Consider the following 12,490-nt stretch of genomic DNA (forward strand, 5'->3'; position numbering starts at 1 on the left):
TGGGTGAATTCCTAGAGCGGAAGGACAGTGGGGAAGCGAGTGGAGGGAAGGAGCGTCTCCTCCTAGCTTGTGCCACGTGACGTGGCTTCCATGCAAAGAACCCGGAAGTTGATGCCTAGAGGGGCCAGAGAGGCTGGAGGACCCCGAACAGGAGCAGGGTTGGAGTTGCTGCCTCGCTCCTTTCCTCTCTGGGGCAGAAAAGGTGAGTCCTCTTGGCTGGAGAGAGCCGCTGCGAGGATGATGATGTCCTGTTTCTAGGGCTGCATCTACACTGCAGGATTAATCCAGTGTGACATGACTTTAAATGCCATGGCTCAGTGCTGTGGAATCCTGGGATTTGTAGTTTGCTATGGCTACCAGCGCTCTCTGACAAGAGGGCGTGTCTGTACTGTAGATACAAGGCACTTTAACTCCTCCCTACTATAGAATCCTGGGATTTGTAGGGTTTTTTTTAGTGAAGCACCAGCACTCTTTGCCAGAGAAGCTTGTGAAACTACAAATCCCAGGGTGGCATCGGATGGAGCCACAGCACTTAAAGTGGTGCCAAAACTGCATTATTTCTACACTGCAGGTGTACCCATAAAAGGCTAAATACGTCACAAAAATTACAAATCCCAGAATCCAATAGCCTTGACCCATGGCTCCATGCTATGGAATCTTGGGATTTGTAGTTTACTGTGGCACCAAAACTCGCTGATGGAGGGTGCATTTGTGTTGCAGATGCAGTGCAGTTTGACACCGCTTTAACTGCCATGGCTCCTTTCTGTGGAATCCTGGGATCCAATGCTATCCAGTTCTGGGATTTGTAATTTTTGTGAGATGTTGAGCCTTCTCTGGTTGCATCTGCACTGTGGAAATAATGTACACTCGTCCCTCCACATTTGTGGCTTTGACTTTTGCTCATTTGGTTATTCATGGATTTTATTAATATGTTCTCTTTAGGAATATCTAGGTCCTCCTGCGCAACTCAGTGGTCAATCTTAACCAAAAGTTGCACTGAAGGACCTAGAGATTCCTAGAGGGAATACTCTACTAGGCATTTGTAGCTTCTCCAGCGCAATTCTACGGTCAATATATGGCAGATGTTTACTGCAGAGTTGCAGTGAAGGATCAAGAGATTCCTAGAGAAGTGTTGTCTCAAGTAAAAATACAGTATTTTTGTTAGTTCCGGTATTTCTGCATTCATGGGGGTCCTGTGCCCCATACCTAGGCTTAGCAAATGTGGAGGGACAAGTGTAGTTTAAAAACTATAGCTCCATCCTGTGCAATATGAAATAAAGCAGCTTGGCACTGCTTGAACTGCCATGGCACCAGAGCTCTCCGAAGCTAAATGTTTCACCAAACTACACATCCTAGAATCCTATAGCGCTTAGCCCTGGCACTTAAAGTGGTGTCAGATGGCTTTATTTCTGCAGCCTCTGGCAACCCTGACCCTCCACCTTGGAAGTGCTGGAGACTAGGGTACCAAAAGGAATCTCAGGTGTTGCTTTCCGCTGCCTTGCTTTGAGGTCTCCTGGCTTTCTTCCATGAGGGTTGCCCCTTTTAGTTTCCAGTTGGTGGCTTCTTTAAGTACAGTGGCCAGAGTGAAAACTGGAGAGGAGCACTGGTACACTGAGTGGTTGCGCAGAAGAGAGAATTTCAGCAGGTGCTGCTTGTTGAGAGATCCAAGGTGGTGTATTGGTTTGAGCATTGGACTACAATTCTGGATGGCCAGCTTCTAAAGCCATTGCATCACACTTGGGATTTGGTCTGGGTGCCCATAGTTCATCTGGGTGGGTTAGATGATAGAGGACTTCAAGCCTTTCAGTCCTTCTTCAGTGTAACTTCACTGCCTTGTGAAACTTTACCTGTTCCTGATTTTGCCTGTTCACTGGCTGATAGGTAAAGAAAGAGAAAGGCTGAAAGCGGGGCAGAGGGAGAGAGAAAAAGAGGAAGAAATAAAAAGAGAGGAAGGTATAGTTACTACGTTCCTCAGTTTTGGCCATGTCCCCTGGAAGTTCCTTCTGACATTAGACACCTAGACATTTTGTAGGTAAATCTGGGAATCTAGGTCAACCAAACGTATATTTTGGACTATTGGGTTATATCAGTTTCATACAAATTGACCTGCCTGCATCCTTAAAAAAAACAAGTCAAGACTGGTATTTTTAGATTGGTGAGGTCCTTTATATACGCAACTATATGTCAACCTGATATATAAGTCAAGGGCAGGTTTGGGGGCCAAAATTAAGGAATTTGATATGATCTGTGGTCAAGGGTAAAACATAGGGCCTTGTAACAAAGGATATAAAGCAGAAAGCAAAGGAAAACAATGCCAAAGAATTTACAAAATCCCAGCAGGCATAACTGTTTGTACTTATGCTAAAGGCTGGATGGATGAGAGAGTAGAGAGAAGCTGGTGCTTTTTTAGGTGTTCCCAGGATGGATTAAGATGGTTCCTTTTTTAGATAATAAAGTACAGTACTTTGACTCGTGGGTAAGTTGGCCCAGCTTTTTTAGTTCAATCTTTTGAATAAAATTTCTAGACTTATATGTGAGTATATACAGTACTTAGATATGAGGGTATCCTGAGAAGTGCGGGATTCATAGATGCTTTGATGAACCAGCAATCTGAGGCAACATGTGCAACCACTATTCTTATCCATTATTTTGCAAGAAAGCAGCCTGCTACTGCCAGCATGGTGGTGTGGTTTGTTGGACTAGGACTCTGGAGAACACGGTTCAAATTCCCGCTTCGGAACAGAAACCCACTGGGTGACCTTGGGCCAGTCACACACTCTCAGCCTCAGAAGAAGACAAAGGCAAGTCCCCTTGCCAAGAAACCCCTATGATAGGGTCACCATAACTCAGAAACCAGTTGAAAGCACACAAGAGCCAACTGCCTTTCCTTCTGTTTGGCCAATGAGCAATGGTGTGGGTGTGATTAATCAAGGCATTTTTTTTCATGTAACTACAAAAGCAGGATTTATTCTGCCACCAATTCCTCATCAGTTTAGGAATTTTCTGCAGCACACACACAGATGTGTTAACATGGCCCCATCTCTTCAAGCCAGTGTCCAGCCAATTTCCATTTGCCCAGGTGGTGGTGGTGGTGGTGGGGAAGTGGCAGTTAAAAGACAAACAGAGGAGAGGATTTTGTGGCTGTGAATTGAGGAGAGGAAGGTGAAACAGAGAGAGATTAATAGTTTGTTTTTGAGACATGATCTTTGCCTTTTCTACAGGGAACTGAACCATTAGCAACCTAGAAAGTGTCTATAAAAAGCTTCCTGCTTCCCAAGAGTCAATACTATTTGATTCATAGATCTTTTCATTGGACTTCCAGGACTTGATGATCCCACTGCCTTGTGCAGACTTTGCTTTATTGCATAACCCAACAGAGAAGAGAGGCCTCTTTGGTATCACTGGAGGCTACTTTGCAGCCTAGAACAAAAAAATGGAAGAAGAAGAGTCACTTGGATCTGAAGTAGGAAGAGACCCTAATACCATCCAGGATGGGGAACTCTGGGGGGGAAAACACACAGAAAATCCTGGGGGAAGAAGAGATGCTGAGCTCAAATGTTCGACAGCAGCACTTCAGGAGGTTCTGTTACCAGGAAGCCAAGGGACCCCGAGAAGTTTGCAGCCGACTCCACACACTCTGCCATCAGTGGCTGAAGCCACAGAGTAACACCAAGGCTCAGATCCTGGACCTGGTGATCCTGGAGCAGTTCCTGGCTGTCCTTCCCCCAGAGATGGAGAGCTGGGTCAGGGAATGTGGACCAGAGACCAGCTCAGAGGCAGTGGCCTTGGCAGAAGGCTTCCTCCTAAGTCAGATGGAGGAAGAGGAGCAGGAAGAGCAGCAGGTGAGATCGTTTTATCCTGGTTTTATCATTGAGCTAAGAATGTTGATCAGGTATATTTGAACACTTTCCAGCAATTACTGCTCAACCCACTGCTTGTACTATACCAGGAGTGGGTAATTGTGGAGGAGATGGAAGCCATTTTTCACTCCCATGGGCCAAAGAGTGCTCCCAAGACAACAGGAGGTGATACTGTGATACTTCTAATTTTGGACAGTTTTCGGCTCCTTGGAGGGATTCAGGAGGGTTGAGAACAAGGAGGACTTGGGAGGCTGAAGGGAGCAGAACCTTTGGGTTTTGTGGTGGTTGTGAGACATTTTCAGATGTCTTTTTCTGAAAAATCATCACCAACATTTTAAATGTCAGGCTCTCGGGTCTTAGGCCCCTGCAGGCCTTGAGGTGAACATTCTCCACCTCTGCTTATTACACTTATTTTTCTGATCTCTCCCATCTCCTCCTCGTCTTTCCCTTTGACATTCTGTCTGCTCTTTCTGGTGTAGGGCCTCTCTGTGAAAGTGGACACCAATATTCTGAGGGCAGAAAAAACTCCACCAAAGGCTCATTGGAAATCACTAACCAGATGGATCAAGCAGGGGAATGAAGAAAGGATCACCTCAGTGGGTAAGAACCCATGGTCCCTTTTTAAAGCTCCATCTCCCACTTCTTAGTATATGTGGCTTGCTTTTAGCTTCCTTCAGATACTAGGTTCTAAGAAAGGTTTGGTTTCAACTGTCAGAAGAATTTGTACAAGCAGTTTCACTCTTTCAACATGGAGAGGCAGGATGTGGTTTCCTCTGTACCTCCACTCCACACATACACATAACTGAAATATTCAAAGGGAATTCCTGCTGGCCTGACCTGGTTGACATTGCCACCATCTCCCTCAGAAAGTGGTGGGGTCTCCCTTCCTGGATGCATTCAAGAAGAGGCTGGATGGCCACCTCTCATAGATGTCTTTGTGTCGGTTGAGTCTCCCTTGTCCAGAATTTCGAAATATTCCAAAAACCAAAACTTTTTCCATGGGTGGCTGAGATGGTGATACCTTTGCTTTCTGATGGTTCAGTGAACACAGAACTTTGTTTCATGAACAAAATTATTTTTAAAATTGTATAGAATTACCTTTAGGCAATATGTATAAGGTGTATATGAAACATAAAGGAATTTTGTGTTCAGACTTAGGTTTCATCTCCAAGATATCTCATTATGTATGTATAGGCAAATACAGATATTCCAAAATCCAAAAGACCTCTGGTCCCAAGCATTTCAGATAAGAGAGACACAGCCTTTAGCAGATTATCTGCTTCAGCAAAGCCTAGATGACCTTTTAACTTACTTCCTTGTTTCTGGTTTTGTATCAAACATATATACTGTTGATTGAAAGGCTGCTTCTGTGGGTGTGTGTTCTAGCCATTTGCCAGCCCCAGAGTTCATCCTCAAAAGGCCACAAGTCACTGGTGGAGCACATGCCAGGGTAAATCCTTGGCCTCCCTAGGTTAGGTTTAGAAAAAACACTGTTATGAGCCTCACCTTAATGTGTTCTGTGTTTCAAAGCTCCTCTGTCTTTCTCCTGGAATCGCTAATCTTTTTTGTTGGTTTAAATCAGGCATGGTTAACTGTGTCTGTGACAAAGAATTCTCCCCCTCCACAGGCTGCGCTTTCCCAAATTAAGCCCAAATACTTGTTTTCTTTTGCAGTATCTCTCAAAATGGCAATAGGAAGTGATGCAACTTTATTTACTTAATTACTCACTTACTTAATATCCTGCTTTTCCTCCAATATACGCACTCAAGGCAGCTAATAACAAATTTAAAACAATACAGATTTTTAAAGCATTTAATAAACATAAATATGCAGTTTAAAACAATTAAGCAGTTTATAAAATTAAACTTTACAAATATTTGAATAATAATAATAATAATAATATTTATTTGTATACCGCCCTATGGAAAACCAATCCGGGCGGTTGACAACAGTAAAATATAAAATATTACAATTAAAAACACTTTATCCCTCCCCTCCTTAAGACAGTATTAAACAGTATAACATATTAAAAACATAATATCAAAGCATAAAAACAACAATTAAAAACTAAAAACCCTGATATGTATTAAAAACTATATACAGACCTTAAAATCTGAATCACACACCATTTAAAAGTCCAACCTTCATCAATCTGAAAAACTGACAGCACAAAAATGTTTTTACATGTTGCCAAAAGGAGAGTAAGGAGGGAGACATCCTGGCCTCTAGGGAGAGAGAACCAAAGTCTGGGAGCAGCCACCGAGAAAGCCCTCTCCCTTGTTCCCATGAAACGTGCCTGTGGAGGTGGTGAGACAGAAAGAAAAGCATCTCTGGACAATCTTAGCACTCTAAAGGATTCATAGGGCCCAAACAGACAGGCCAAAATAAAGCTGCTTCGAGTCACTTTGGAGGTATGCTGTTTAAATTATGCATGTGTCCTAGGAGGCCAGAAGCCATGCCAAAGTCATGCTCCAGTCCTAAGGACTGGAATGCAGCTTTGGCACAGCTTCTGGCCTCTTAAGATGTGTGTGTCATTTAAACAGCATACCTCGAAAGTGACCCGAAGCAGCTTTATTTTGGCCTGTTTGTTTGGCCCCATAGAGAGATATATTCCTATCTTGGTTTATATCATACCACCACCCCACCCAGTGCAGTTAGAATCCATCTAGGTTTAAGAACAAATTAATAAATGAATTTTCCCTAACCTTCTCCATTCCTCTCAGAAAATGGACCACAGAGGCCAGCAATGTGTACTTGTTCGTCTCCTACCTGTGATGCAACGGAAGCAGTTTATGTAAAACTGGAACAGGTAGGCAGTTGAGAATAGTTGAGGATGAGCTCTCTGTCCTCTACCTACCTCCCTTGGCCTGAAAGCACATTACTGGGAATGCCATTCCTGAAGGCTGAAATCTTTTGTATTTCTACCTCCACTGCATCAGCTTTATTATTTTCAGATTTGGTTTAGCAGTGGAGCAGTGTTAGTTATCTGTCATCTGAAAGTCTCTTTCCCTTTTAGGTGACCTTTGAAGAGGTGGCTGTGTATTTCACTGAGGAGGAGTGGGCCCTGCTGGACTCGGACCAAAGAGCCCTGCACAAGGAGGTCATGGAGGAGAATTATGGAATGGTGTCTTTTTTTGGTAAGTATCCCTCTGGCTTTTGATCAGTAGTCAGTTGAAAAGTGGAACAAAGTGATTTTACTCTGCATACTTGCTCTATATACTTATTATACACATTAGTCAGAAAATTTAGTCAAAAATTGATCAGAAAAACCTGGGTTGACTTATCCATGGGTCAGTGTAAGTACTATACTTTAACTAGTATAGTGGTGAAAAGGCGAGAGTTTATTTCATTCTGGAAGCATCTAAAAGAAGCATCAATCCCCTCTACTCTCTCCATCACAGCCCCATTTCTGACCTTTTTAAATGTCTGGGTTGGAAAATGGTGGCAGTGGTAGCTTTTTTGCACTTCCCCTCAAAGGACCACCAAGTAGAATCAAGTACATTTGTGTATGTTTGTCAGCTTTTCTGAGTTAAAATCAGGCAAAGTTATCCCATTAAAGTTAAAGACTGCAATCACTGCTAATGTGGTCACAATTTTCTTTGATTTTCCTTTTCATTCGTTTTGACGTGTGCCCTTTCTTAGCACCCCCTACTCCTCATTGCCTCCTCCACACATTGCATAGACATGATTTAGTGTAGTTCCCTCCCCATCCAGCCTTTAGAGTGAGCATAAATAGTTATGATGCTGGAATTTTGTAAGTTCTTTGGCATTGTTTTCCATCCTTTCCATCCTTTGTTACATGCCCCTAAGATGTACCCTCAACTTATCCATATGTCATATCAAAATTCATCATTTTGGCTCCAAATTCCACCCTCAATTTATAGATAAGGTTGGCTTACAGTAGAGTATATATGGTAGTTCTGCAGCCTAGCACTGAAAGTCTGACTTTCCTTTATCATCTTCCCAGTGCCAACACTGCTAAAAATATCCAGCTAGACAAAGGACAAGGAAGAAAGGAAGGGCTGGGCAGGGGTAAAAAGGCTTTGTAAAAAGGAATTTATTTGTCAAAGACTTTGGCGCGTTACAGACTGCCATTTAGTACGCACTCCATGTGTACTAGGGTTAGAAAGGGGCTTGCTAGGGTTAGGAAGGGTCTTACCTTCCTAACCGGCCCTGTCCCTAGTATGCGTGGAGCACGTAGTTAATGGCGGCGCCCGTCCACAAAGGTGCCACATCTTTACGTCTCGGATGCATAGCGTCCGGACGTGGCGCAGCGGAAGTGACGCGGTGTGGCGAAATGACGCTTCTTCTTGGCACACTTCCGGGTGCCAAGAAGAAATGCCATTTCGGCGCTTCTTTTTAGCTGCGCCAGGAAGCCTCGTGGTCTGGCTGCTGGGGCTTCTTGGTGCAGCTAATGACAGCGGTGGCAGACCGACCGCTTTTGGGCGGTCTGTAATGCACCCATGTTAAGTAATATGTTAAGTAATGTGTGCCTGTGCATGCTACTCCTGTCATAGAGCACAAAGGAATCTCTTGCTTCTGGACATTGCCCCATCCTCCTTTAACCACACTGTTCCATTTTTGGCCCTAACCCTCCATGGTCAGAGTGACATCTCTTACCATTTGTCTGTCTGTCTTTTGAGGTGGTGATGAACTGGAGCAAAAGAATGAAGAAGCTCCATGTATTGTGTGGCTGGAAAGAACCAGATGTAAAAAGGGGAAAGAACAAAGCACAAGAACAGAAACAAGGGGGAGAAAGAGGACACCGCCCTCTTCTTCTCAGCATGCTGACATCTGGGAAATCCTATTCCATGAAAAAATAGACAAAGGTGAGGAAGGTACGTGGTGCTTTCGCTGTGGAGAATACTTCCATTGGACATCAGGCCCAAACTGCACTATGAGAAATCATACAGGGGAGAAAGCCCATAAATGCCAGCGATGAGGTGACAGCTTCAAATGGAGACCACACCTGACTCATCACCAAATCATTCAGATGGGTGAGAAACCATATACCTGCCTGGAGTGTGGCAAAAGCTTCAGTCGGAGTGGAACCCTCAAGAGACATCAAATCATCCACACTGGAGAGAGACCGTACACCTGTCTGGAATGTGGGAAAGGCTTCAATCAGAGTGGAGCCCTCAAGAGGCATCAAATCATTCACAAAGAGGAGAAACCCTACAAATGCTTGAACTGTGGGAAAGGCTTCATTGAAAAGAGAAACCTCATTGCACATCAGATGCATCATGCAGGGGATGAATGCCAGGAGTTTGGAAATCAGTGCAGTCACAAAGCAGTCTTCAGAACATATCAGGATGTTTCAACAGGAGAGAAACCATATACATGCCTAGAGTGTGGGAAAAGCTTCAGTTGGAAATCCCACCTCATTCGGCACCAAATAATTCACACAGGGGAGAAACCATTTAAATGCATGATTTGTGACAAAAAGTTCAGCCAGAGATCAAAGCTGAATAAACATCAGGTTACTCATACAGGGGAAAAACCCTATAAATGTTTAGAGTGTGGGAAGAGCTATAGTGAGAAGAGAAACTTTATTGCACATCAGATGACTCATACGGGAGAGACACCATACAAATGCCTGGAGGCTGGAATGAATTTGAGTCAGGGATCAACCCTGAAAAGACATCAAATCATTCATAGAGGACAGGAACTGCACATGAATGGAAAACCCCTCTATATTCCATACGAACTGTCTCCAATCTAGACTAACAATTGATTCAACAATATTTTTTTAAAAAATAAGGCCTAGTGGGTTCAGCTTAATAGGGGTCATTAGGCACTGGTGGTATTACACTGGCTTATGTGGTTATCACTTCTTGGGTCTCCCTTTGGGGTTGAATGGTATCTTGTATATGGTTTTTGTTCTAGAACACAGATTGGCAAATTTGCCAGTGTCCTTCTGCATGTATGGTCTAGAAGGTAACAGATGAGCAAGGGACCCTGGAGACCACATATTTGAGAAGAGACATACTCTGGGTTCATATGGATAAATAACCACAATTTGTCAGTCAGTAGATGGACAGCTATACTGCTGTTTCTCTGTTTTTAATATAAATCTGACCCCTGTAAACATGTTGTAATAGCTGGCTTGCATAGATGCCTACCTGCATATGCCTGTTTTTTGTCCTTGTTCCCTCATTGTCAGTAGATACTATTTTTCATTCTCTGGAACAATTAGAATCATAGAGCTGGAAGGGACCCCAAGGGCTGTTTAGTCCAACCCCTTGCTAGGGGAGGAATGCACAGTTCAAGCATCCCTGAAAGGTGACCATCTAAATCTGTTTTTTTTTTTTAAATCACTTAATGTTTGCCCATCACTGTTCAAAATATTCCATTCCACTTCATGGAGTTGTCCCTAAAGTTTTAATTAGGATATCCTTATTGAGTCCATTGGTTCATGTTGTAGCCTTTATAGCATAAAACAACAAACCTGCTGCATATTCTGGAGTGCTTCTCAAGCTCTCTGATATTTGGGACCAGTGACTATTTTTTTGTAATGTGTCAGGGATTGGTACTATAATTGTGCCCCTTGGTCAAAACTAGTTTTTCTTTCTTGGAAATTCACCATGGAGTGGTACCACTTCAGCCTTTTGAGTAGTACTGATTTACAGTCATGTAGAATCAAATCAATTGACTTGGACTCAAGTCACTTTAGTGACAACAGTGACTTGACTCGTGACTTGTATATTTTTAGCAACTGATTTGCTAGTATCATTCGCTTTGAGCAGCAGGCAAGGGCACATTTTCTCAGCAGAAAACAGCAAATGCGTTTGGCAACAGGTTTGAGACAGAAGGATCCTTCTAAAGCTTTTGATGGTGTGCAGTGGGGACAAGACACCAAGCAGACCTAAAGCACTGCCTCAAGCCCATTACTTAATGTACTTGCTGTTCACCTCTGAAAAATGTGCCCTACCTCCCTTTTTTCTGTTAAAGTTGGCTCCCAGACTTGGGACTTGATTTGAAAGGATTTTGCAAGGACTTGAGACTCAATTTGAGACTTGAAGGTAGAACTTGACCCGAGACTTGGGGTAAAAAACTTTAATACATCATTGCTGATATACATGACATTCCACATCCCACTGGATGACCTTGGACAAATCTCACCCTCTCAGCCTCAGAGGAAAGAAAAGGCAAATCCCCTTTGAACAAATCTTGCTAAGAAAACTAATGATCGGATTGCCCTTGGTATCTGAAGCACTTTAATTTTAGGATCCCCACAGATACCATGGATGCTCAAGTCCCATTACATACAATGGTGTAGTAAAATGGCGTTTCATACCTAAAATGGCAAAATTAAGGTTTGCTTTTTGGATTTTTTATATATATGCACAAGCCATGGATGGCTGAATCAAAATCCGTGGATCCATGGATACAGAGGACTCTTACAGCAGATATGTAGAGATACACTGTCTTTAGACAAAAAGTCCCATATTTTATTCATTCCTTAATTTGGTTCTTGTTATATGCCTTCAGGTTGACTGACCTATTGGGATGATATCATAGTTATGTGACTACAGTGGGCCCTTATTATCCGCTGAGGTTTCATTCCAGGACACACACACACACATGTGGACAGCAAAATTCGTAGATGCTCTAGTCCCATTAAATACAATGGCATAGCAAAATGTCCCTTTTATAAAATGGCAAAGTGAAGGTTTGCTTTTTGGAATTTATACATTTTAAAAATATTTTCAAGACATAGATGCTTGAATTCATGGATAAAATATCCAGTGGATATGGAAGGCTGACTGTATATCCCCTTCTCCATCCCTGCAAGAGTTCTCTATTAAGCAACCCCAAAGGAGCACTTGAATTTGTTTTTCCATGTCTCTGTTCAAAACTAAATGCTATACCATCCAGACTTTATTTATAACCCTAAGAAGTCAGTGGCCAATTCCACTGATTTTACTGAGTTTTAATTGTTAAAATTTAAATAAAGACCAAGAAATTAAAATGTTTTCTTGACATAACACAGTGTGGTTTATTGTTACCTACAATGACACCCTGTACAAAGTCTGTTCTTATTTTAGGGTGTATCCACACTGCAATAATAAAATAGTTTGACATGACTTTAACTGCCATGGCTTAATGCTATGGGATTCTGGGATTTGTAGTTTGGTGAAGTACTCGGTCTTCCTGGTGTCCCCAGCAAACTACAGATCCCATAATTCCATAGCATTGAGCAAGTGGTATCAAACTGATTTATTTCTGCAGTGTGGCAGCAAACTCAATGCTGCCACAAAAACATGACATTTTAGGGTGACAGAGACATAATTTCTGCCTGCCCTGGAAATGATGGAGCTGCAAAGGAGCTACATTTTCTGTTGTGCAAACAGTAGCAAAACATAGATAAAATAAATATTGGCCATTTCTATGATTAAAGGAACAATTGGTTCACAAAGGCTGCATCTGCACTTCAGAAATAATCCAGTTTGGCACCCCTTTACCATTGATCATTGTTAGTGGAATTCTGGGAATTGTGGTTTTGTGAGAGCTTTAGCCTTCTCTGTCAGAGAGCTCTGACACCACAGCAAACTACAAATCTCAGTATTCCATAGCGTTGAGCCATGGCAGTGAAAGTGGTGTCAGACTGGATTATGGCTTCAGTGTGG

The 12,490-nt window shown here is 42.7% G+C and overlaps 1 protein-coding gene across 2 annotated transcripts; it reads left to right on the forward strand.

Annotated features, from left to right (window-relative positions):
• The first annotated feature begins 123 nt into the window (after positions 1 to 123).
• On the forward strand, positions 124 to 11,511 carry LOC121924286 (neurotrophin receptor-interacting factor homolog). Of its 2 annotated transcripts, none has more exons than XM_042455617.1 (6): positions 124 to 202; positions 3,323 to 3,842; positions 4,340 to 4,460; positions 6,584 to 6,669; positions 6,877 to 6,997; positions 8,504 to 11,511. In XM_042455617.1, the coding sequence occupies exons 2-6, from the start codon at positions 3,492 to 3,494 to the stop codon at positions 8,800 to 8,802; spliced, it is 978 nt and encodes a 325-aa protein (XP_042311551.1). In that variant the 5' UTR covers positions 124 to 202; positions 3,323 to 3,491; the 3' UTR covers positions 8,803 to 11,511. The 2 variants fall into 2 exon arrangements, with proteins under 2 accessions (XP_042311551.1, XP_042311550.1); XM_042455616.1 differs by having other exon boundaries at positions 126 to 202; positions 3,222 to 3,842.
• The last annotated feature ends 979 nt before the right edge of the window (positions 11,512 to 12,490 follow it).

The sequence above is a fragment of the Sceloporus undulatus genome, chromosome 2 (assembly GCF_019175285.1).
Source record: "Sceloporus undulatus isolate JIND9_A2432 ecotype Alabama chromosome 2, SceUnd_v1.1, whole genome shotgun sequence".
NCBI lineage: Eukaryota > Metazoa > Chordata > Lepidosauria > Squamata > Phrynosomatidae > Sceloporus > Sceloporus undulatus.